Source organism: Dendrobates tinctorius, unplaced genomic scaffold (genome assembly GCF_039654945.1).
Source record: "Dendrobates tinctorius isolate UK_male_01 unplaced genomic scaffold, ASM3965494v1 ptg000065l, whole genome shotgun sequence".
NCBI lineage: Eukaryota > Metazoa > Chordata > Amphibia > Anura > Dendrobatidae > Dendrobates > Dendrobates tinctorius.
This window is the reverse complement of record NW_027361733.1, coordinates 8,613,226-8,640,113: the sequence shown is the minus strand read 5'-3', so window position 1 is coordinate 8,640,113 and position 26,888 is coordinate 8,613,226. Positions and strand designations below refer to the sequence as shown.

The window sequence follows — 26,888 nt, the reverse complement described above, 5'->3', positions numbered from 1 at the left end:
TCCCACTTATTAAACCTAACAGGGCACATCTGTGAAGTGATAACCATTTCCGGTGACTACCTCTTGAAGCTCATCAAGAGAATGCCAATATATATAACACTATGACTTATCTCAGCTAAGACAAAGCCTAGATCCTCAGGCTACATTCACACCATGGGCGTAGCCAGGATCACACCTAGCGGGGGCAGAACCTCATACTGTTCCGCAGAACCTCATACCGCACACCTCAGCTGCTGCAGAACCACATACTGCACACCCCTACACTTGAAAATAAAGCCTGCGCCTTAAGAACATGTGGTGATGAATGCAGTCTATTTATTCCAACTATCAATTGATGTTGATGTGTTACTGAAGACGAGCAATACCTGTCCTTTTGGGCAGCTATGAGGTGTACCTGACTGGTGCTAAAAAAAGGAGTGTTAAGGTACTGTCACACTTAGCGATGTACCAGCGATCCCGACCAGCGATATGACGCGGTCAGGATCGCTGGTACATCGCTAAGTGGTCGCTAGTGAGCTGCCACACAGGCAGATCTCACTAGCGACATCGCTGGGGACGGGGATCGCTACTTACCTGTCACACCAGGCGATCCTGCGTCCTCCCACCCGGCTCCACGCGTCGCTCGTCGTCACAGCAGGAAGCGCCGCAGGAAGCTGACGACGAGAAACAGTCCTGAACGTTCTCGCGCGATCAGCGATAACCAGCGGGGGAGCCGGTCGTAGGTAAGTATCAGACAGCGATATCGCTAGCAATATCGCTATAACGTCACAAGTTATAGCGATATTGCTAGCGATATCTCTTAGTGTGACATGCCCTTTAGTCTGTGTGCTACACGGCTTTGATTCTTTTTGGTACAGATAAGATATGGATAGATATGGATAAATGGATGGATAGAGCAGATTTCTAATCTGCTTTTGCTATTGAAAACATCTATGAGCTCAAAAACCTTTCAGGTGAAGCGGTTTTTTAAAAAGCTGATCTGCTTTTGCAGCTGAAAAACGTATCCACAAAAAACGCAGCAAAAACGCTGTGTGAATGTAGTCTTAGATCAGGAATAGAACAGCCATTTATAGGACATTTTGATAACTTTCCCAAATTCCTATGAAAAAATATTCAGCGCATTCTGCATTGAACTACTGTACCCAATTTATTATATATTTTAGGAGTCTGGAGTTGGTCCATTTTATACCGACTCCGACTCCACCAAAATGAGCTCCGACTCCACAGCCCTGATTAAAACGTGTCAAAAGGATTTGATTGGGGGTGTTCTTGGCTCTTGTGGCACAGCCAGTGACTTAAATAATGGAACCAAAGAGCTGCTTTCATCTGGCTCTAAAGTGAGGAACTCCAAAGAAAGTCTGTAGAGTCAGTTTCCAGTGTCAGATGGATCAGTGCTTGGCTGTGCGCCGCTTCTTTTAGGCTGCGTGCACACGCTGCGGACTTACCTGTGGATTTTTCCGTGTGGAACCGCAGGTAAAGTGACCTGCGGTTTGACACCTGGACAATGGAGCAGGTGTCAAACCGCAGCGGAATCCGCAGAAAGAATTGACATGCTGCGGATTTCAAACCGGAGCTTTTCCGCACTGCGGATTTGAAAACCCATAGGATAACATTATACTGTACACTGCCTGCGGAACGGCTGTGGATCTGCAGAGGCGGATCCGCAGCAGAATCCGCAGCGTGTGTACATACCCTAAGCGATTGGCGGCCGTGGCTTCCGAACACCTACAGAACAATATCTGACGTCTATATGACATGTTCAAAATTTTTGTAAAAGTACAGTGTAGACTACTCGGGGACATTTTGATCAGTGCTTACTTTTTCTTTAGTTGTGCAGACTTTGATTAATCAGTCTTAAAAGATGCCCGATTTATCAAACAGTATGAAAACCTTGGATGAATGTGGCGTATTTTAAGAATAAAAGAGGATCTCTGCTTACTTACCAAGACTACCTACAGCCAAGGCTGTGGAGTCGGTAAGCCACAGTTGCGACTCCGACTCCTGGATTTTATCAGGCTCCGACTCAGACTCCGACTCCTTCATAAATGGCCAATTCATAACAACAAATTTACTGTTGTAAAATATTAAACATCGTGCTTATTCAGTTTCTCACCATCATATAAGTAATCAGACCACTTAGAGCAAAAACTACATTTATTAGAATACAATTAGAATATAGCAAATAACTTTTATAAACTTTTCTAAACTGTAAGTAAATATGCAATAAACACTTTTGTAGTTAATAAGAAGAAATCTATAAATTTGTCCTCAGAAGAAGTATTGCCTCTGTCAGATCCTCCTTCATGGATGCCCTCAAATCTGATCTAATTATTTTGAGAGCAGAGAACAACCTCTCTACACTAACTTGTGTTGGTGGCAAAGCAGTAACCACTCGGGCAACATCTCTGACAATGTCAGGATACAGAGGAATCGCTTGTTGCACTGTTATTTTTGATGAACGGTCAAATTTCTCAATTTCTTTTAGTGCACATGAAAAATTCTGCTGAAATGTACTGGTTGTGTTCCTTGATGGGGATGACTCTTCTATGCGGGAACGCTTTGCACGGTCCTTGTGATCCAAATATTTTTCGAAATTAAATTCTTCATCAGTTGATGAGGGTGAAGATGTGGCAGGACGACCAAATTCTTCTTGTTCCTCCTGACTGTTCTGCAACCCTTTCATCCTTACTGCTATTTCAAACAGAGCTTCTTTTCCTTTACTTAGCTGTTGTGTGCAGTCATCCATTTTAAGAAACAGAAAGCGTCCCTTGAGAGTTTTTTTAAGTTCTTCCTTTTGTTTAAAAGCTTCTTCGATTACTAATTTTCTAATACTCTCTCTCTCCAGAGAAACACCAAGCTTGCGGGCCATTTCCCCATTCAGACACATAAAAGCTGGTCGTGAAAATAATGAAATAGGCACACTATCCTTTACAACAAGCTCTATGATCTGTTTTTTAAATGTATCTACTGTCATTGTCACAGTAACTTTGTCACTGACAAAATATCTTGCAACTGATGGCTGCAAAGTTCTCTGCTCCTTTGTTTTGCTGGAAGAGCTGGGCACTGGTTCATTGGTTTGGATGCAGTCTTTCTCATCCACTGCTTTCAGTACTTCTGGATGAAAGCGCTGTAAATGTCTCTTTAGATTAGAAGCTCTGGTAGGAGCATTTTTATCTTTGCCTGAATATGCACTCATCTTGGCTTCACAGCATTTGTTTTCGTCTGGATCATTTGTCATACACTGACAGACATAATGTTTTCTATCTTGAGTGATGGTGAAATGTTCAAATACAGCTGATTTAATGTGATGCTTCTTTGACATTCTCAGGTTTTTATTTCTGCATTCACAATCCAAATGACAATTGTTTTTCCTAAAAACAATTGTACAAAATTATTGCCAGGTCGTACAACTGATATAGTGGTCAGTAATACTGTTATTATTCCTCATGTACTCACAGTTAACTGATGCAAAGTTTGTTGAAAGGATAATACTTCTTACAGTCTTCCTCTTCTGAGTAGCAGGCAGCTGTGAGATGCTTGGAAGACGCACACCTAGTATGATCTAGTCTAGAGGAGGAGCTTTACTACTAAGAATTTGCAACACATTTTCACTTTCAGTTTCATACATTGTAAGTAGGGGGGTTGGGGCAGCATGAGGTTAACCAAGTTTAAGATTAGATAAGGGCAGTGAAGAACAGTGACACACAAGAAGTAAGAAATGTCTCTATCTCCAGCAGAACTGCTTATCACTGTTGTTCATAGTTTGATAGAACATATATATTTGAGTAACATTTATAAAATTCATATGAAAGTTCAATTATGAAATATTAATACATTTTTTTTTAAAGCTGGAGTCGGTACATTTCTACCGACTCCAACCAAAACTAACTCCGACTCCACGACTCCGACTCCACAGCCCTGCCTACAGCAGACTTAAAATTTTAGACGATGCACAGGAAAAACCTCCATGAAAAGAGTAAAGGACCTCCAAATGTCTTGAATGTTTCACAGCACATGAAAGAAAAAAAAAAGTTTAAAATACCCCTTTATTTTACATTGAAATAAAAAAGCAAAGATTCCCAGGAGACTGGCCTAAGGTTTTTGAACTGAGGTTCCTGATCTTACCACGGCTATGAAATAAAAGGTTATTTTATTACATTTTGTCAGGTTGTGTTGCTGGACGATGAGAGTGGTTTTTAGGGCGAATCTTAAGTTTTGTCTATTGTATGTTTACACCACCTTATTAGTTGGCTAATTTTTTTTGCTGTCCTGGTCACGCCCTCATTCTAGTACAATACGCCTGTCTTTTTTTCCGTTGTTATACAAGGCTGATAGTTTCATTTTATAGTAAATGGGGTGCAAAAAGTGTTTGATAAATTGATATAAAAAACTCAAGGAGCAAATTTATCCTTCATAATCTTAAAGAGAACATCCTAAAATGCAACAGTTTTGTAGGCACTATGGCCACTTGACTTCTTGGTGTTTTGCATCTCGCTGGATGGATTCATTGCATTCTATTTTAGTTAGAAGTAATTGGTGCTCAGAAATTTGCAAAAATTGTTTTTTTTGTTCTCAACTTAACACATCTGTCTATTGCACTTGGGCGTCTTATGGTAGAGTACTTTCTAACTGGTAACCTCTGGTTCAGGTGGAGATCCAGAACACTATATACGAAGTTTGGGCTGCCTGCACAATTCAGGGAACCCGTTATTTGGTAATGATGGCTTCTTATTTGTGCTCTCATCTTTGGCCTGTTTCACACTTCCGTTTTTGACCATCAGTCAATCCGCCGTTTAAAAAAAAAAAAAAAAAAAAGCCATTTTTTTTGGCGAATCCGTTTTTCCCCCATTGAGATGCATTACTGGCGGATCTTGAGGGATGGGCATCCGTTGGATCCGTTTTTTTGCGTCCGCCGACATGCCCGGACGGACCATGCAATGTTTTTTTGCTGCAGGATCCGCATTTTAGAGTGCGCATGCCCGGAGGAAGGAAGTCAGGCGGAAATTTAACCCTGAAATCATTTCTGGCGGACAGAAAAAATTCTCTCTCTCTCATCCATTCACATCAGTTTAGCAGCGGATCCGCTTTCCGCCATTTTGGCGGATTTTGACTGACACAAAAAACTGAAGTGTGAAACAGGCCTTTGACTGAACAAACGCATAGGTGGACTTTGGAACTGATGTATTACTTCATTGTTTGGGTCCTACCATAATTACTAATAGGAAGAAACCGTATCATGTAGCTTAAAGAAATGGTGGTGTCCAAAGCAAAGTTTAGTTTCACTAAAGCAATGATACACAGAGATGTTAATCCAACTTCAATCCTTAGTTATTTTGCCTTCCTGTATTCCTCAATCCTCAGGATACTTTAATTTTTACAGCCAGTAACAGTATCCTGAAGTTTATGTAACATCATTGACCTATGGTATAGTGACAGATATACACAATCTGCCGGCTGCTTGCAGTTTTGGCTTCTGTGAGCAGATGCTGTTGGCATGCTGATACGGTTACATGCCTCGGCAGTGCTGTAGTGTACCATATGTGGGTTATGCTTGGAAACAAAGGCGCAGCTTGACGCTTCAGAGCCATAATCCAAAACCAGCGCTCTGTACCATCACCTGCCACTTAAGCCGGGGTCACACTGCGTTTTAGGCAGTCCGTTGACGGACTGTTACACCACGGTGTAACGCAGTCTGTTAACGCTGCCATTGACCCCCATTATGTGGCGTATCCCGAAGCATGCCGTAAAGCGGCACACGTTCGAGATGTGCCGTCATTCACTGATGGAGCCTCGGATGCGGACTACAGCGTCTGAGGCTCCGTCACCGCTAGCGCTGATGAATCATCAGCGCTAGCGGTATAGCATAACGCATATCGTGTTATGCTATAGCGTTAACGCAGCCCGTCAACGCTATGCGTTGAACAGGTATACCACCGCCTAATTTTTTCAATAGAAATTTTTCTGCTGCAAGTTCTCCTGAAATGCATTACTTCTTCATAGCACTTTGAGCACCAATAGCCATCTCCTATCCCTGTAATAGGGAAGACTGCATTCACTGAAGACACAGTTTACCCATGAATTGAGAATTTTGAGGATGTACAATTCAGGAGGAGAAAGAAGGGATTTCTCGAAGACATCTTGCAAAGTTTATTTTCACATATATAGTTAATTTAAAAAAATTAAAAAAAAAAAAAACTCATTAGGCTGTGTGCACACGGTGCGGTTTCTGCTGCGTTTCCGCAGCGGAAACGCAGCAGTTCCGCTGACCAAGTACAGTACAATGAAACCCTATGGGGTTTCAAAAACGCTGTTCTGACGGTGCGGTTTTTTCCGCGCGGTTTTGCTGCGGTTTACAAACCGCAGCATGTCAATTGTTTGTGCGGTTTCCGCAGCGGTTTCATACCTCTACCATAGTAGAGGTGTGAAACCGCAGGGCAAAACCGCAGACCAAAACGCAGGAAAACCGCAGGTCACTTTACCTGCGGTTTTACCTGTGTTTCCGCGCGGAAAAAACCGCAGCGGAATCCGCAACGTGTGCACATAGCCTTAGGGCTGAGACCCTGATTCTAACAATTTCACTTCCTAAGCTGTATTCCATTGATTAGCAGCTTTCTGCCTGTGCACAGAGCACACAGTTGTCTCAGTGGTGTGGCAGGGTTATACAAGGCTCATCATTCCTAGATCTCCTCACTATGCTCCATTCCATTGGCATCAAGGACACTGTTCTCTCCTATCTCTCTGACCGTTCCTTTAGTGTATCTTTTGCATCATACATCCACTACTTAAAAAACCATCCCTCGACCAAAACTGTGCCGCTAACTATAGACCTGTCTCTAATCTTCCCTTCATCTCTAAACTCCTGGAACACTTGATCCACTCCCGTCTTATCCGCTATCTCTCTGATAACTCTCTTCTCGACCCTCTCCAATCCGGTTTCCAATCTTTACACTCTACTGAAACTGCCCTCACTAAAGTCTCTAATGATCTACTAACAGCTAAATCTAACGGTCACTACTCAATGCTAATTCTCTTGGATCTATGTGCATCATTCGACACTGTAGATCACCAGCGCCTCCTCACTATGCTCCGCTCTATCGGCATCAAGGACACCGTTCTCTCCTGGTTTGCTCCTTTACTGTATCTTTTGCTGGTTCCTCCTCCTCTCACCTTCCCCTTACTGTTGGGGTTCCTCAAGGATCGGTTCTAGGCCCCCTCCTCTTCTCTTTGTACACTGCCCCTATTGGTCAAACAATCAGTAGATTTGGTCTCCTGTACCATCTCTATGCTGACAACACCCAATTATACGCTTCTTTTCCTGATATCACGCCTGCATTCTTAGAAAACACTAGCGATTGTCTAAACGCTGTGTCTAACATCATGTCCTCACTGTATCTGAAACTGAACCTGTCAAAGACTGAACTCCTTGTGTTTCCTCTCGCTACTAATGTACCTATACCAGACATTGCCATTTCTGTGTGTGGTTCCACTATTACTCCCCAGCAACATGCCCGCTGTCTTGGGGTCATACTTGACTTCGAGCTTTCATTTGCCCCCCCACATCCAATCACTGGCTCGCTCTTGTTATCTGCACCTCAAAAGCATTTCTAGAACTCGACCTTTTCTTAGTTTTGACTCTGCAAAATCTTACTCTTTCTCTTATTCATTCTTGTCTGAACTATTGTAACTCTCTTCTAATCTGTCTCCCTCTAAGGGTACCGTTACACCTAGCGATGCACCAGCGATCCCGACCAGCGATATGACGCGGTCAGGATCGCTGGTGCATCGCTAGGTGGTCGCTAGTGAGCTGCCACACAGGCAGATCTCACTAGCGACATCGCTGGGGACGGGGATCGCTACGTACCTGTCAGACGCGGCGATCCTGCGTCCTCCCGCCTGGCTCCACGCGTCGCTCGTCGTCACAGCAGGAAGCGGCCGACGAGGAATGGTCCAGGAGCTTCTCGCGCGATCAGCGATAACCAGCGGGGGAGCCGGTCGGAGGTAAGTATCACATGCAGCGATATCGCTAGCAATATCGCTGCAACGTCACAAAATCGGTGACTTTACAGCGATATTGCTAGCGATATCGCAGTGTGTAACGGGGGCTTTACCAAACTCTCCCCCCTCCAATCTGTCTTGAATGCTGCAGCCAGGATCATATTCCTCACCAATCGTTACACCGATGCCTCTACCTTGTGCCAGTCATTACACTGGCTACCCATCCACTCCAGAATCCAGTACAAACTTATTACCCTCACCCACAAAGCACTCCACAGCTCAGCACCACCCTACATCTCCTCCCTTGTCTCAGTCTACCACTCTACCCATGCCCTCCGTTCTGCTGATGACCTGAGGTTAGCACCCTCAATCAGAACCTCCGACTCCCGTCTACAAGACTATACACGTGCTGCGCCAGTTCTTTTGAATGCACTTCCCAGGTCAATACAATTAGTCCCCAATACCTACAATTTTAAGCGTGCCCTAAAAACGCATTTATTCAGACTGGCCTACCACCTCAACGTATTAACCTAACTATCCCTGTGTGTCACAGTAAAAAGTTTTACCATAACCAGGTTCCCCGCATCATGTTCCCACATGCTTTATGCATCTATTAGCCCGCTGCATCCGTGCTGTTACACACTTAACATTATGGCTGGTCCGAACAATGAAGGCAATTGTTACCACCCACCTTTCGTGTCTACCTCTTTCCTCATAGACTGTAAGCTTGCGAGCAGGGCCCTAATTCCTCTTGGTATCTGTTATGATCTATGTGATTATTGTTATGCTGTAATGTCTATCGTCTGTACAAATCCCATCTGAAATGTAAAGTGCTGCGGAAAATGTCGGCCTATAGAAATAAAATTATTAATAATAATAATATTAGATCTGCAACAGAGAAACTGTGATTGTAACAGAATGACAAAGCAGCCCAGTAAGTGACGCATCATTGGAATCAGGGTCGCAGATTACATAACAAAAACAATCTGTCAGATTCACTTTTAAGTACCGTTTTATATAAAACAAGCTACCCCCAGGGACTAAGTGTTTCCTGAAACCTGAAAAACGCCTTTAAATTAAAAATTCAGTTTAGTGTAATTGTAGTGATGTGTTTCTCATACAATTCAGAATGGATATCCATCATATTAGGAGATGCATCTTCCAACCCCAATGTTATACGTTTTGCTTAGGAATTCAGCTGAAATCTATGTTTTGTGGACATATTCAGGCAGGTTTTACTACTGGGTATGTTCCCAATCTTACCCTGCTGTATGGGTTTTTTTTTTCTTATGTATTTTATCCATTTATTTTATTAAATGTAGCACCTTTTTGTATTTCTCCAGGCAGTAATAATGTTCCAGCTTCCGGTAAATAATCTGGGAAGCTTACGAAAAGCCAGGAAGACGGTGAAGAAGATATTGGGTGATATTGGCCTGGAGTACTGCAAAGACCATGTAGACGTGAGTGTTATATAGTTGGCTTTATCAGGGCATGGACCTATTTGCTTTTATAGCCCCAAAATTATCTGTATGGACTTTCACTAGCAGAAAGGCCACATTCACATGGTGGTATTTTACTCAGTGTATAGCCTAAAACAGGAGTGCAATCCATCATGCTTGTGTTGTTAGCTCCTATTCCTGGTCTTCACTTACAAATACTGATGGAACACTACTTGTGCCTTGAAGAGGGGTCAGAATCTGCCCTGTAAGGGTATGTGCACACACTGCGGATTCCGCAGCGGTTTTGGCCGCTGCGGACCCGCAGCAGTTTTAGCTGCGGTGTACAGTACCATTCAAATGAATGGTAAACAAAAACCGCAGTGTAGACGGTGCGGAAAAATCCGCACGGATTTCCTGCGGTTTTGAAACCGCAGAAAGAATTGACATGTCAATTCTTTCTGCGGAATCCGCAGCGGGTTCCTATCTCCACCATTGTGGGGATGGTGAATCCGCAGGCTAAACCGCAGATAATCCGCATGTCTTTTGACCTGCGGTTTTTTCCTGCGGTTTTTTTCAAAATCCGTGCGGATTAATCTGAAGCGGATTCAGCAGCGTCTGCACATACCCTAAGTGCTGCAGTAAACCTTCTGCATTGCACTGGCTCAGTGTTTTATTGTAGAAATAATTGATGTTCTTTTAAATTATAAAAATACAATTTTAAAAAAATCTCCTTTTGGTATACCGTCCTGCTCATCGTTATTGGCACCCATAAAGTGTAAGCACATAAAGTGGAATATCTCCAGGAAAAAAATTAAGTGAGGTTTTTTTTGTTTTTTTATAGAGCACTTGTGTTGAATACAAACGAGCAAATTATAAACAGTAACTTAAAACAAAATGGGAGTGAAAAATAGAAAAACCTAAAGCTTGCTGTGACACTGGCATTGACACCCTTTACATTAAATTAGTACGGAAGCAGATTTTGACTCTCGTATGGTAAATCACAAGTGAGAATCACCTGTGATTGTCGGTGCCCATGTGACGTGAATTGGCCAATGAATGATGACTTGTAAAGTCACATGGTAGGCCCTGTTCCTTTCTCACAATGATGAAGGCAATGTAGCTGCCTGATGACATCAGAACGGCTATTATTAGCAAACGTAAGACTTCCAAAGGGTATAAGTTCATCTCAAAAGACCTTGGTATCCCAGTTTCAACAGTGTTCAATGTTAATAAAAAGTTTGTCAAGCATAGAACAGTCAAGACCCTCCCTGGGCGTGGGGGAAAGAGGAAAATTGACAAGATGTCTTCAAAGGTTGGTGCGAATGGTGGAAAAAACACAAAGTCAAACATCTGAAGGCCAACCTGGAACAGTCTGGGGTCATGGTTTCAACAAGTACCATACGCTGCACACTAAACCAAGCGGAGCTTAATGGGAGAAGGTCAAGGAAGAAACCATTGCTGAAGAAAAGGCATGAAAAGGAAGGACTGGTCTTTTGCTAAAGGGTACCTTGAAAAACAACAATCCTTCTGGGAAACTACTGTGTACAGATGATCAAAAATAGAGCTTTTTGCCAATGCAAAGCAACAGTTTGTTTACAGATAAGGCAATGAAGCTTATAAGGAAAGGAGCATCCTACCAACAGTTAAGCATGGCGGAGGATCCATAATGCTGTGGGTTTTTTTTTTTTTTTTTTTTTTTGTTGTGTCTGGTACTGGAGGCCTTGATATATCACAGGAATAATGAAATCTAAGAATTATCAAAGAGATTTTAGACCTAAAGAATGTTTATTGTTGTATTACTTTGGACCACAAGTTAAAACTAAATCTTGATGTGAATGTTGGTACATTTCCATTTATTTCTCAAGATATTGTACAGTCTATGAAAAAAATGAAGGGGTGCCAATAATGGTGACCAGCACTGTATGGCTTGTCAAAAAAAAAATTTTTAGCTTGCCACAATGTGTCAGCCGATTAAATGGTTGTTGATTTGTCAGGTTCAAAGTGTATAGCGGAAGAAGCCAAATATTTTAAGAACATTGCTGTAAAAATGACAATGTTAGATCTATACATCTGGTACAAGTTGTGCCAAAATACAAACTTATTCTATCAAGGGTTTTATTGTAACTTAATTTACTGAATATGGACTTGTATGTGTTTCTTCCCACTTTAAATACACCTCTTACATACTGTTTTTGTTGTAGGAATTTAAGCCATTTGAACCCAATGACTTCTACGTGAAGAACACGTCATGGGACGATGTAGGACTCTGGGACCCCTCATTCACTAAAAATCAGGTACTTGTAGAAAAATAAAAAATAGCACCCTCATGCATAAATAGATTTATTAGGATTATTAGTTTTTTGAAAAGTCTCCATTTACCATTCTGCTTGCTGTCAAGTGAGAAGGGCGTATTGTTTTTTTATCCAAAAGCTAAATCCTGGTCCCGATAAAGTGAATCTCATGCAGGTGTATGGTTTGTGTAGTGCCTCTTGGCCCCCGTGTAATTAGCTGTGCACCTTGACCTCACCATTTGTGGTGGAAGTCCAAACTAAAATAAAAAATATAACTTAGGCCCCTGATTCATAAAGGATTTTTTTGGGTGTTTTTTTTTTTTACTCTTTGAGGTGATAACATTTTTGCACAACTTATGGTTACGTAAAAAAAAATCCAGCTTTTTTTCAGTTTTGCGCCATGGTGAACTCGTCAAATTGTGCCACACAAATGTGTAAATTACTCTAGCATAACATTTCAAGCGGCGGAGCCTGTACCTCAATATATTGGGATGCACAATTTATTTTCCAGGGTCTAGTTTCCAAAATGGGGTTATTTGTGGGGAGCTCCAATGTTTAGGCACACAGGGACTGTCCGCTAACGATTGGAGCTAATGTTCTATTCAAAAAGTCAAATGGCGCTCCTTCCCTTCCGGGCCCTGCCGTGCGCCCAAACAGTGGTTTATGACCCATATGAGGTATCGGTGTACTCAGGAGAAATTGCCCAACAAATTTTAGGATCCATTTTATCCTGTTACCCATGTAAAAATGAAAAAATTGATGCTAAAAGAAAATTTTAGTTGGAAAAATGTCCATTTTTTTCCATCCATGTTGCTTTAGTCCCTGTGAAGCACCTGAAGGGTTAATAATCTTTTTGAATGTAGTTTTGAGGAGCTTGAGGGGTGCAGTTTTTAGAATGGTGTCAATTTTGGGTATTTTCTGCCAGATAGACCCCTCAAAGTGACTTCAAATGTGAGGTGGTCCCTAAAAAAATGGTTTTGTAAATTTTGTTATAAAAAAGAGAAATCGCTGGTGAACTTTTAACCCTTATAACTTCCTAACAAAAAAAAATTTTGTTTCCAAAATTGTGCTGATGTAAAGTAGACACGTGGGAAATGTTATTTATTAACTATTTTGTGTCACATAACTCTCTGGTTTAACAGAATAAAAAGTCAAAATTTGAAAATCGCGAAATTTTCGCCAAATTTCCGTTTTTTTCACAAACGCAAAAATTATCAACCTCAATTTACCACTAACATGAAGCCCAATATGTCACGAAAAAACAATCTCGGAATCGCTAGGAGGCGTTGGAGTGTTCCTGAGTTATTACCTCAAAAAGGGACACTGGTCAGAATTGCAAAAAATGGCCTGGTCATTAAGGTCAAATTAGGCGGGGTCATGAAGGGGTTAAAGGGGGTGTCAGCACAGAACTATTGTTTAAACCAAATGCAGACACTCGTGCATTATGGCGTGGCCTATTTAGCCTCTTCTCGCTACTGTCATTTTCAGTTTCCTCTCCCTTCTTTCAAGAGCCTTAGCTTTATTTTCTGTCCACATGAGGGCTTATTTTTTTGCAGGAGGAGTTGCACTTTTGAATTAAGCCATTCATTTTATCATGTGGTGCACTGGAGAATGGGGTGAGGGGGGTTGAAATTGCAAAAAAAAAAATGCACATTTTTTTAAATTTTGTAATTTTTCATTTGTGATGATCATTATTCAGTACAACTAACCCCAGTAGTATGATTTTCCAGGTCAGTACGTTTATGCAGATGCCAAACAGTTGTTTTGTCTTTTGTTTTCTTTTTTTAGTGAAAAAAAAAAAATTCATTTTTGCAATATGGAGCTTTATGAAGGATTATTTTATTCTCCCTACCACTTTGGGGGGTAGATACAATGTTTTGATCACCTCTTATTGCGGTAGCGAAAAATTTTTAATTCTGGTGGTTTGATTTTTTTATTTTTTTTTCATTACATTATTTACTGGTCAAATCAATTTACTTTATACTTTGATAAATCGTACTCTTACAAACGCAGCAATACAAAAAAAATCTGTGGGTTCCCCCCAACCTCCCAAATTGTTATATTTTTAATAGGACAAAAAGGGATGGTGAACTTTTGTGTAATTTTTAACACTGTATTTAATAGTCCCCTTAGGGTGCTTGAAGCTGCATTAGTCTGATCGCTTGTGCAACACATAGCAGTGCGCACTGCAATGTGTAGTGAAAATCACGATCTCCTATGAACGCCAGTCATGGGCTGGCTTTCACAGGAGAATCGTCATGACAAGCTCGGGTCTTCAGTAGGTCCTAGACTGTCATGGCAACCTATTTGCACCCTGTGATCATATCACAGGCGTGCCGATGAGCGCTTGTTAAATGGCACTGTCAGAGATTGACAGTGGCATTTAACAGGTTAACAACTGATGGCTAAGCTCTGGGTGTTAGGCACACAATGGCTGATTAAATCAGCCGTCATCTGCTGGGAAAGGCAGGGACACGACATATGACGTAAATGTACATAATTTGTGGTGAAGGGGTTAAATACACCTTCCTACCTGCTCAGTTTCCAACTACCTTCACTCTTCTCTGGCTCTGTGAAGCAAGAGCTGTCAATCAAAGAATAAGGGGTTGGGAATAGCGATAGATGGAAAAGAAGCAGGCGGAAAGGTGTATTTAATGATTGGCTCTGGTGCACAAAGCGTCTATACTTGGGTTTAACGGTTACTCTGTGCTGACCGTCCCTTCTAAGGGGTTGTCCAGTCTTATGATACTGAATAGGAAATGAGCAAAAGTTCTCTGCAACAGGCACTATCCAGTGTATGGCGCTGTGCTGTTGCTCCTTCTTTGAGACAGGGCTAAACTCTGATATATTGTAAGGCAGCATCTGTTTATATAATTGCCTTGTAATGTTTTCATTTCCTGTTCTGTCCAGATGTCACCTTATCCCAGAATTCCAAGCGGAGGAAGTTCACCGACCACCATATTGGGACACCCAAGTGATGGGTGTCTCAATATGGAAACTTCTGCTGGTACCAACCTATTGCGCGGTATGACCAGCAGAACACTGTCGCACCACACACACTTACACACTCTCACGCACTCTCTCACTTGCGGTACCACCAGCAGGACACCTTTGCACTGCGCCTGCGCGAATTCCACACAGGCGCAGTGAATCATTCAGCTGATCCCGGTGGCAGATGCGCAACATGTCTACAAGCAGAGAAAACCAGTCACATTAAAGGGGTTTTCCCACGAACGAAAGTTCATTTTAAAAATTGTGTCTGACCGTGTAAGGAGCATACCACATCTCCTGGGCAGGGGAGGAAGCAAAAAACAACACTGACATTACAGCAGGGGATCGCAGAGGATTCATTTTGTGAGGTAAAATATTTCACTGACCTTTTTTAAACATTATTTTACCTCACAAAATGTATCCAATGTCAGTATTGTCTTTTGCTTCCTCCCCTGCCCAGGAGCTGTGGTATGTTCTGTACACGGTCAAACACAGGGGTGAGAGAGACAGAGCACAGTGGGGAGACAGCTCAAATGGGACAGCACATGAGGGCGAACACAGCACAGGAAAGAGACAGCAGACAAGGGGGATCACACATGGGGTAGACAGGTCAAAGAAGAGAGCACAGACGGGAGAAGTCAGCACATGGGAAAAGAGAGCGTGGATAGGTGGGTGAGCACATGGGGGGGGGGGGGGAAGATTCTCAATGCCACAAAGCCTGCCCCCATCGTGACATTACCCCCCTCCCAATGCGATAGCATCGGGCCTCCATCTAGTAAACCTATAAAGGAATTGTCATGAATTAAGAGTGGCCTACTTTTATTTACAATTTCCTTATCAAAAGCTGTGAGCTGTCTCTTTCCAGAAAATACTCCTTACAAAGTGAGCTGCTGTCTAAGTGTGTTTTAATTCTAAGCGTTACTTTATTATATATCTTAATTTTATAAGGCAAATAAGTGCCAACACACCTTTTCTTAAGTTTATTTTCAGCAGATATATATAATATATATATTACAGACCAAAAGTTTGGACACACCTCATTCAAAGAGTTTTCTTATTTTCATGACTATGAGAATTGTAGATTCACTCTGAAGGCATCAAAACTATGAATTAACACATGTGGAATTATATGTTTGACACTTTTTTGTTAATCTCGATTGGGTTCAGGTCTGGTGACTGTTGAGGCCAGGTCATCTGGAGTAGCACTCCATCACTCTCCTTCTTGGTCAAGTAGCCCTTACACAGCCTGGAGGTGTTAGTGGTCATTGTCCTGTTGAAAAATAAATGATGGTCCAACTAAACGCAAACCGGATGGAATAGCATGCCGCTGCAAGATGCTGTGGTAGCCATGCTGGTTCAGTATGCCTTCAATTTTGAATAAATCCCCAAAAGTGTCACCAGCAAAGCACCATCACACCACCTCCTCCATGCTTCACGGTGGGAACCAGGCATGTAGAGTCCATCCATTCACCTTTTCTGCGTCGCACAAAGACACGGTGGTTGGAACCTAAGATCTCAAATTTGGACTCATCAGACCAAAGCACAGATTTCCACTGGTGTAATGTCCATTCCTTGTGTTCTTTAGCCCAAACAAGTCTCTTCTGCTTGTTGCCTGTCCTTAGCAGTGGTTTCCTAGCAGCTATTTTACCATGAAGGCCTTCTGCACAAAGTCTCCTCTTAACTGTTATTGTAGAGATGTGTCTGCTGCTAGAACGCTGTGTGGCATTGACCTGGTCTCTAATCTGAGCTGCTGTTAACCTGCGATTTCTGAGGCTGGTGACTCGGATGAACTTATCCTCCGCAGCAGAGGTGACTCTTGGTCTTCCTTTCATGGGGCGGTCCTCATGTGAGCCAGTTTCTTTGTAGCGCTTGATGGTTTTTGCCACTGCACTTGGGGACACTTTCAAAAGTTTTCTCAATTTTTCCATCTGACTGACCTTCATTTCTTAAAATAATGATGGCCACTCGTTTTTCTTTACTTAGCTTCTTTTTTTCTTGCCATATTACAAATTCTAACAGTCTATTCAGTAGGACTGTCAGCTGTGTATACACCAGACTTCTGCACAACACAACTAATGGTCCCAACCCCATTTATAAGGCAAGAAATCCCACTTATTAAATCTGACAGGGCACACCTGTGAAGTGAAAACCATTTCCGGTGACTACCTCTTGACGCTCATCAAGAGAATGCCAAGAGTGTGCAAAGCAGTAATCAATGCAAAAGGTGGCTACTTTGGAGAACCTAGAATATAAGACATACAGTATTTTCAGTTGTTTCACACTTTTTTGTTAATTACATAATTCCACATGTGTTAATTCATAGTTTTGATGCCTTCAGAGTTAATCTACTATTTTCATAGTCATGAAAGTAATGAACTCTTTGAATGAGGTGCGTCCAAACTTTTGGTCTGTACTGTGTGTGTGTGTGTGTATGTATGTGTGTATATATATATATATATATATATATATATATATATATATATATATATATATATATATATTATAATGTGTGTACAGTTGTGGACAAAAGTATTGACACCCCTGCAATTTTGTCAGATAATACTCGGTTTCTTCCTGAAAATGATTGCAAACACAAATTCTTTGGTATTATCTTCATTTAATTTGTGTTAAATGAAAAAACACAAAAGAGAATGAAGCAAAACATTGATCATTTCACACAAAACTCCAAAAATGGGCCACACAAAAGTATTGGCACCCTCAGCCTAATACTTGTTTGCACAACCTTTAGCCAGTAGCCGGTAACCATCAATGAGTTTCTTACAATGCTCTGCTGGAATTTTAGACTATTCTTCTTTGGCAAACTGCTCCAGGTCCCTGATATTTGAAGGGTGCTTTCTCCAAACTGCCATTTTTAGATCTCTCCACAGGTGTTCTATGGGATTCAGGTCTGGACTCATTGCTGGCCACCTTAGAAGTCTCCAGTGCTTTCTCTCAAACCATTTTCTAGTGCTTTTTGAAGTGTGTTTTGGGTCATTGTCCTGCTGGAAGACCCATGACCTCAGAGGGAGACCCAGCTTTCTCACACTGGGCCCTACATTATGCTGCAAAATTTGTTGGTAGTCTTCAGACTTCATAATGCCATGCACACAGTCAAGCAGTCCAGTGCCAGAGGCAGCAAAGCAAACCCAAAACATCAGGGAACCTCCGCCATGTTTGACTGTAGGGACAGTGTTCTTTTCTTTGAATGCCTCTTTTTTTTCTCCTGTAAACTTAATGTTGATGCTTTTGCCCAAAAAGCTCTACTTTTGTCTCATCTGACCAGAGAACATTCTTCCAAAACGTTTTAGGCTTTTTCAGGTAAGTTTTGGCAAACTCCAGCCTGGCTTTTTTATGTCTCGGGGTAAGAAGTGGGGTCTTCCTGGGTCTCCTACCATACAGTCCCTTTTCATTCAGACGCCAACGGATAGTACGAGTTGACACTGTTGTACCCTCGGACTGCAGGGCAGATTGAACTTGTTTGGATGTTAGTCGAGGTTGTTTATCCAACATCCGCACAATCTTGCGTTGAAATCTCTTGTCAATTTTTCTTTTCCGTCCACATCTAGGGAGGTTAGCCACAGTGCCATGGGCTTTAAACTTCTTGATGACACTGCGCACGGTTTTTCACAGTCTTCTACTAGGCATTGCTCCTGCTGGCCAGTTTCCTACTCCACACTGATGAGGGGCAATACCCCGAAACAGCTGTCTGTGGATGGATGCCATGTTTTGACAATGGTGGTTTCCTTCATTGGAGACTGCCCTTCCCGTGGTTGTTCCCTCCCGGGGAAAGACCTGGCTAGTCATTGCTTGCGTTGAGAAACATGTGATGGTGTCTCCGCGGCTTGTGTCTTGCATATGTTTACTGCACACGGTAGACACAGGAACATTCAGGTCTTTGGAGATGGACTTGTGGCCTTGAGATTGCTCATGCTTCCTCACAATTTGGTTTCTCAAGTCCTCAGACAGTTCTTTGGTCTTCTTTCTTTTCTCCATGCTCAAAGTGGTACACAAAAGGACACAGGACAGAGGTTGAGTCAACTTTAATCCATGTCAACTGGCTGCAAGTGTGATTTAGTTATTGCCAACACCTGTTAGGTGCCACAGATAAGTTACAGGTGCTGTTAATTACACAAATTAGAGAAGCATCACATGATTTTTCGAACAGTGCCAATACTTTTGTCCACCCTCTTTTTTTTATGTTTGGTGTGGAATTATATCCAATTTGGCTTTAAGACAATTCTTTTTGTGTTTTTTTTTTTTATTTAAGACAAATTAAATGAAGATTATACCAAAGAATTTGTGTTTGCAATCATTTTCAGGAAGAAAGTGTATTATCTGACAAAATTGCAGGGGTGTCAATACTTTTGGCCACAGCTGCGTGTGTTTGTGTGTGTGTATGTATGTATGTGTGTGTGTGTGTGTGTATATATATGTATGTATGTGTATATATGTATGTATGTGTGTGTGTGTATATATATATATATATATATATATATGTATATGTATATATATGTTTTAATTATAAATGTATTTATATTGTGAATGAGCTGGATGTAATCGTGCTGAAAACTTTTTCTCTTTTCTTATAGGACTACAGAACTAAACAGTTCTGCTGCAGCCAGTGTCCGTTCTCGTCCAAGTTTTTTTCTGCTTACAAAAGTCACTTTCGAAACGTCCACAATGAAGACTTTGAGAATCGGATCCTTCTGAACTGTCCATACTGTACCTACAATGGAAACAGAAAGACTTTGGAAATGCACATTAAGGTATTCCACGCACCAAACAACCCTCAGCCCAGCCCAGTCATCAGCGCTTTTAAAGATAAAGCAAAGTTCGACAGCCTTAAACCTAAGCAGGCCGACAGCGTGGAGCAAGCGGTTTATTATTGTAAAAAGTGCACTTACAGAGATCCTCTCTATGATGTGGTGAGAAAACACATATACAGGGAACACTTCCAGCACGTCGCGGCCCCATACATTGCAAAAGCCAGTGACAAATCACTGAATGGCGCCATGCCTATAGGGGCAAGCCCAAGCAATGACTGCAGCATTCATTGCAAGCGATGCCTGTTTATGCCTAAGACATACGAAACCTTAGTTCAGCATGTAATTGAAGACCATGAGCGAATTGGGTACCAAGTGACAGCAATGATAGGACATACAAATGTGGTCGTTCCTAGATCAAAGCCATTGATGCTGATAGCTCCAAAGCCACAAGATAAAAAACCCATGGGCATTCCACCAAGAATGGGTCCAATGTCCCCAGGAAATGTCAGAACTCTTCCTTCTCAACAAATGGTGAACAGACTTTCAATACCAAAGCCTTCAATGAATCCTAACATGATGTCCAACGTCCATATGCAGCAGAATAACTATGGGGTGAAAGGATTGTCTTCAGGGTATCCTGTTGGGCCACAGATGAGATTAGGAATGGGTGGTAATGCCCCCGTTTCGATCCCTCAGCAATCCCAGTCAATGAAGCAGATGCTTCCTGGTGGTAACGTGAGATCTTACTCTCTTAGTAATGAGCAAAGATCGCAAGCTCCTTTAAGGTACTCTCTTCAGTCTGGAAACTCCAGCCTTTCAGGTGGCCACCTTAAACCAGCTTCCATGACGCCAACCCATATTCCATCTCGTGGCCTGATTCAGCCTGGTGCAAAACCCACCGCTGCTGCTGTTGCTGCGGCGGCCGCCGCTGCTGCAGCAGCCGCCAACCCTTCCTCTACCCAAAAATGGAAGATATGTACAATTTGCAACGAGTTATTTCCAGAAAATGTGTACAGCATTCACTTTGAAAAGGAGCACAAAGCTGAAAAAGTCCCAGCGGTGGCAAACTACATAATGAAAATACATAACTTCACAAGCAAATGTCTATACTGTAACAGATACTTGCCAACTGACACATTGCTAAACCACATGTTGATCCATGGCCTCTCCTGTCCTTACTGTCGATCAACTTTCAACGACGTTGAGAAAATGGCAGCCCACATGAGAATGGTTCATGCAGATGAAGAAATGGCGCCAAAAACTGATTCCACTTTGACATTCGACTTGACATTACAACAAGGAAGCCACACCAATATCCACTTACTGGTCACGACGTACAACCTAAGGGATGCCCCGGCTGAATCTGTAGCTTACCATGCCCAGAACCAACCAGCTACTCCTCCTCCTACTCCAAAAACGCAAGCAAAGACAGTGGAGAAGGTGGAACCACCCATCAAAAATGTACCACAGACTGCTGTGCCGTACAAGAAAGATGTAGGCAAAACCCTTTGTCCTCTCTGCTTTTCCATCTTGAAGGGTCCTATTTCTGATGCCCTTGCCCATCATTTGAGGGAAAGACATCAAGTCATCCAGACCGTCCATCCTGTTGAGAAAAAGCTCACCTACAAATGCATCCATTGTCTAGGAGTGTACACGAGTAACATGACAGCTTCAACTATTACGCTGCATCTCGTACATTGCAGAGGAGTAGGCAAAACCCAGAACGGGCAAGAGAAGACTGGTGGTATCATCAAAATCAACCCATCTCAACCAATACCAATGAAACGTTCCAATGACTTTATTGATTTATCTTTTGCCAAAAGGAGAAGACCTGATGACGACCCAGATGCCCCAATTATTTTAGATGATAAGCCTGAAGAGCCAGTGGTCTTGGCTCTGGACCCCAGGGGCCACGAAGATGACTCCTATGAAGCCAGAAAGACATTCCTTACAAAATACTTCAATATGCAGCCCTATGCGAGCAGACGAGAAATTGAAAAGTTGGCAGCCAGTTTGTGGTTATGGAAGAATGATATTTCTAACCATTTCAGTAATAAAAGAAAAAAGTGCACCAGAGATTGTGAAAGATACACGCTCAATGTTTTGCTGGGCTTCAACATGAGGGAGCTGAATAAAGTCAAACACGAGATGGACTTTGGTGATGAATGGAAGTTTGAAAACATCGACGAAAGTCAGTCTGCCCCTAATGCGAGTAAAACAATAGAGAAGAAGAAATTAAACGAGTCCAGCTCGTCCGATGCATCTGAAAATGCAGCAGAGGATTCGAACGAAAGTGGTGTTGAGCAAACCCCCGAGAAGGATGTTAAGTCCACGAATTCGGAACACAACACAAGTCTTTCAGAGCAACCTGTCAAAGCGCTAGAAAACCAAAGTGTTGACACTCCATCAAAGGCGATCGACCACTCTAATGCAATCGTTTTGGACAGCTCTGACAACGACGGAGAATTGGAAGATTCCCCTGTGCCGGAGAAAAAGATCACAATCCCAGAGAGGGAGCCCATGAAATCCAAGTTGGACTTTGAGGACAGCAATCTGGAAGTGAAGCAGGGAATTCAGATGAATGATTCCAACCACAGTAAAGATCCTGAAAACGGCCAAGATATTGAAAAAGATAATTTAGTTGAGGGCGACGAGGAGGAAGTCAAGTGCAAAACAAACTCTAATGACAAATCCGATGAATTCTGGTCTAAAGAGAAGTCTCTCTTGTTACCTAACATGTCCGTGAAAGAGGAAAATTTGCTTGAGAAACCAATGGAATGGCAGACTAGCACAAACGACCGAGAAGATAAAGATCACTTTAACGTGACTGTTACAGATAAAATGCACAACAGTATACAAGGAGTAGGACTCAGTAGCCAACAAGTATAGGTTAAACTTTTAGATACCACTTGTGTGTACAGCCTCGTAGCTGATATTTTCATTACAGCAGAACTGATAAGCTACCCCAGCGTACTGTTTACTGCACGGTGACGATGTTGGACGCTGGGTTATCCACTCTTTGGTTTCGATGGCTCTTTATGTCCTCCTGCATTTGGCACATACCGATGTGACGCGCAACATTGGATGATACAAAATGCTCAGATGTTTTATCTGCATTTTTTTTCCTTTGAGTTTTTCATGATCATTATTAGTTTGTGTTATTTTTCTATTTTTTTTCTCTTACAAAAAAAGAAAACTTTAAAAAAAAGAAAAGAAAAAAAAATGACTTGATGCAGAGAAACCTGGCAAACCTCACAGAGCGCAAGGTTTCCATCCTCTAAACTACAGGACTCCCTCTGCAGGTTATTCAAAATTTTGTGGCTCACTGTGTATAGGTTTTTGGGATACTAATTTTTTTTTTTTTTCTTCCCTCACTACCCTTGTCAATGTAATCATTCTGAATAGGCAAAATGTATATTTGTACAGTATTTTAGACTTCTTCAAAGTGACTTATCAAATTGTTCTTGTGTACCCACTATAGATTTTTTTTCTAATTTAGTGATGGCCTGCTGTGTAATTAACGCTGTATCTAGTTTACTTAGCAAAAGGCTTGAAACTGCAATAGTTAAACAAAAAGAGGAAAAAATATGGAAAAAAAAAACACTTAAGAATTTTCAAAGAACTTTGGTTTTTGCACATAATCTGTACAATCTGAAGATGGATACGGTCATATAAAATATATCTGGACTATTGTAATCAATACTTTGTTTGCTGCCCCCAAACCCTGAAAAATTGAGCTGATGGAAAACCTAATATCCTGGAAGAGAGGTAACTTTATAATAGTGTCCACGGTGCTAGCATCCTGCTGCGGCGACCATTCAGCAGAGCGAACGTTTGGGAAAGGAGTGAAGCCAAGCCTTTTTTTTTCTTGGCAGGCAGGTAATGTCACAATGATGATAAATGGACCCCAATGATGGTATAGCCAGGGTGCTGGATCATTTCTCAGAATGGCCGCTTGCCCTGTCTGTAAGCACGATTTAAAATAGGGAGTTCCATTGCAAAGAAGAAAAATAAAAAATCCACACACAATGTTTGCTAGTTGACATATTCTGATACCTTTCTAAAGGTAGAGGTCTGTATAATATGTATTGTGTTTAAAGTATCAAGACAGAAAACACAATGCCGTATTTTCGTTATTAGTATATTTAGTTGCCCACCTAGTGATGTTCATTTATTCCATCTACTATTTGGCACACTGTTGTAGTAGTATTTTGTGATCTTTCTTTCCCTTTGTATTCATTTAAGCATCTAAATAAAAAGCTGTATTGTGCTTAATGTCAATCTTTGGCTTGGTTCTGTGGATATATGTACTAGGGTGATGACAATCTTTACGTCCACTTCTATAGATGTATATTTGCATATTACGTTAAAGGGAATCTGCCATGTCCAAAAACACTAATAATCTGAGGACATGGGGTTAGTCTGCAGGTTAATAGCTTTGTGAAGCTGTGTGGCTGCCGCACTGAAGGCACGGCTACCGGGAGGAAATTTACTTTATTTCTCCTGACAGCCTCCAGTCATTGAAGTCGTGACGCCTTTATCACCGCTCCGTATATAGTGAGTGGTGGCCCCGGCAGGGATCCGGTGCTTAGCTGGCTGTCAGTCAGTGCTGGGGTGTGGTTCCAGCTGCTCACTGTAGCCAGGGGGGAGGGATACTGTTCATTTCCTTCCAACAGATTAACCCCATATCTGCAGGTTAATTGCATTTTTTTTTTGTTATGACCGTTTCCCTTTAAAGTAACCATTCAATATTGCATTTATGGCTGCTGATCTATAGGTTGCATTGGTGGTGGTTACTAGACTTGACACTCAGCAAAAGTTACACAGTACCAATAAACATTTGCAGGCCTGCAAATTAAGAAAGGATATGTTCACACATTGTGGGGGGTTTTTTCAGGCGAAAAAGAAGCTGCATTTTACCGTTCCAGCTAAAACGATGAAATTTCAGAACTCTCATGTGCGCATGCTTGGCTTTTTTTTTTCTTCTCCTGACTTAATTTGAGAACAGCAGTGTTTTAAAATCTGCAGCATGTCAATTCTTTCAGTAGATTTTACCCATAGAAAGCAATGAGATTGCAAAAAGAAAAAAACGCAAATCTGTTTTGCTATTTTTAGTCACCAAAAACACATCTATATTAAACATGTACTGTAGACAAATGACACATGTAATACGCACCAAAAAACAAAACAGGTGAACGTGTTTTGATAAGTACTTCCTGGATGGAGAAACTAGTAGCATGCATTGCTCAGGTGTGGTTTTGGTCCATTCTTGCATGCTCTCTTGGTTCCTTCCATACATTTTCTATTGAATTCAGGTCAGGTGACTGGCAGGGCCTGTCTTGCGGCTTTATTTTCTACCTCTGAAACCAATTGAGTTTCCTTGGATCTGTTTGAGATCATTATCTTGCTGAAATATCCACCCCTGTTTTATCCTCATCATCCTGGTAGATGTCAGCAGTATTATATCAAGAATTTATTGGTATATTTGTCCAGTGCCTTTTGGCCTTCAAACATGGTGTGTATTATGACATCTAAAGAGTTCCATTTTTGGTCTCATCTGACCAGACTATATTTTCCCAGTATTTCACAGGCTTGTCTAAATGATGATGAGCGACCTGTAAACTCGCATGAACATTCTTATCGTTCAGCAATGGATTCTTGTGTGGTGAGCGTGCATACAGGCCATGGAGGTTGAAGTGTATTACCTATTGTTTTCTTTAAAAGAGTGGTTCCTGCTGATTCCTGGTCTTTCTGTAGCTCTCCACAGGTGGTCCTTGGCTCTTGGAGAACTTTTTTGATTCTTTTCACTCCTTGGTTTGAAATCTTGTGGGGAGCACCTGATTGTAGCTAGTTTATGGTGAGATTATGTTCTTTCCACTTCCACATTAGGGACCCAACAATGCTCACTGGAACCTTCAGTAGTTTAGAAATTCTTCTGCAACTAATGCCATCAGTATGTTTTGCAACAAGGCTGCAAAGGTCTTGAGACAGCTCACTGGTGTTACCCAACATGAGATGTTTCTTGGGTGGTACCTTGGTAATGACACCTTTTTATAGGTCATCAGTTGAACCAGCTAATACCTTTCACAAAGTGTCAGGATTGCTTTCTAATAGATGCCAGCTGGTGTCATGCATTTACATGGCTTTTGGACTGTTCTTTCTTCTTGTGTTCAGTGCGTTTTCTTTGTGTCATTTCTCATTGCGCACAAATTAATTTATGACCTCATTGGTTTGATTTTCTTTAGTGTGGCTTGAATGGGTTTTTACTGACATTCGGTGAGAATTCTTCAATGTCAGTAATGCCTTTAGAAATACATTAGAAAATTGGTGACATGGTCAATACTTCACCTGCTGTATATAGTATATTTTACATTTGGGGCCACATGGAAATTGCGGTTTGATGTGGATTCAGTAAATAACATGTTGCTCGTCCTCCCTTCCCCACAGTACGGATTTAAAACCCGCAACAGAAGAACCTTTCCTGTATCAATGAACCATGTACTCTGGTATTTTGTTTTAAAGAGAGTATGTCTGCACAAAATGATCAGACGAAGCTCTGTGAATGCTTGGCTAAACAGTTCGGGTCCGCCTTCCCACCTACTAGTTTTGGCATCCATCTCGCCACCTCCTCTTTAACAGCTCTGGCTTTACCAGAGCAAGAGAAGGATGACGTTTGGTGGGAAAACAAGTAGGGATGGGATATTGCACTCGGTGCTTGGTTTCACAGTACAAATTTTGAAGTACACTCTGTGTGAACATACCCCAAGCCTTGCCTTGCCTTGCCAACATCTGTAACCATGGAAACCAGTCCATCCTGTTTCTATAGTTACATTAGACAGTGTATTACTAACCAGTGAAACTTTCCTTTTCAGAGTTGTTGTGTGGTATCTTAACTTCTGATACTTCCAAGCAACAAACTGCTGCCACTAGGTTTGATGACTTGTACTTTTACAAACAAAATTTTTTTGCATTTGTTCCTCTGCTACCCAATTTCTCTGGATTTTGAGGTTCAACTCTTAGAGGAAAGTTGTTTTTTTTTTGTTTTTGTTTTTTTTTTTCCCCTTGCCCCATATTTGCAGCGATTTATCATTGCAGATAATTCAGCAATTTGACCCCTCTGAATACGACGGAAGCCCTACCTATGTCAAGACTGGCTAATTCATTAAGTATGATAGTCATGTCGTAAGGGCATGCAGGAATCCAGCGTTCTAAAACTAATTTAAGTCTTAGAACCTACCTAAAACTGGCCCCCAAAGTAAATCGGGTTTGGATATCTTTTTTGTGAATATGTTTAAAGAAATACAAGCTCCGAAGGTCTTAGGAGTTAGATCCACAGAGTGCTAGTTGGTGACAAGAATTCATGAATAGATCTGAAAGAATCCAAACTGCAGAGTTTGGGGTTTGTA

The 26,888-nt window shown here is 41.7% G+C and overlaps 1 protein-coding gene across 3 annotated transcripts in view; it reads left to right on the top strand.

Moving 5' to 3' along the window:
* Positions 1–23,763, top strand: part of ADNP (activity dependent neuroprotector homeobox) — a 69,234-nt gene extending 45,471 nt beyond the window's left edge. For all 3 annotated transcript variants that reach the window (XM_073580606.1, XM_073580605.1, XM_073580607.1), the window contains exons 3-5: positions 9,339–9,455; positions 11,636–11,728; positions 19,306–23,763. In XM_073580606.1, coding sequence (XP_073436707.1) covers positions 9,348–9,455; positions 11,636–11,728; positions 19,306–22,371 — 3,267 coding nt within the window. In that variant the 5' untranslated portion in view covers positions 9,339–9,347 and the 3' untranslated portion in view covers positions 22,372–23,763. The remainder of the gene's footprint in view (positions 1–9,338; positions 9,456–11,635; positions 11,729–19,305) is intronic.
* The last annotated feature ends 3,125 nt before the right edge of the window (positions 23,764–26,888 follow it).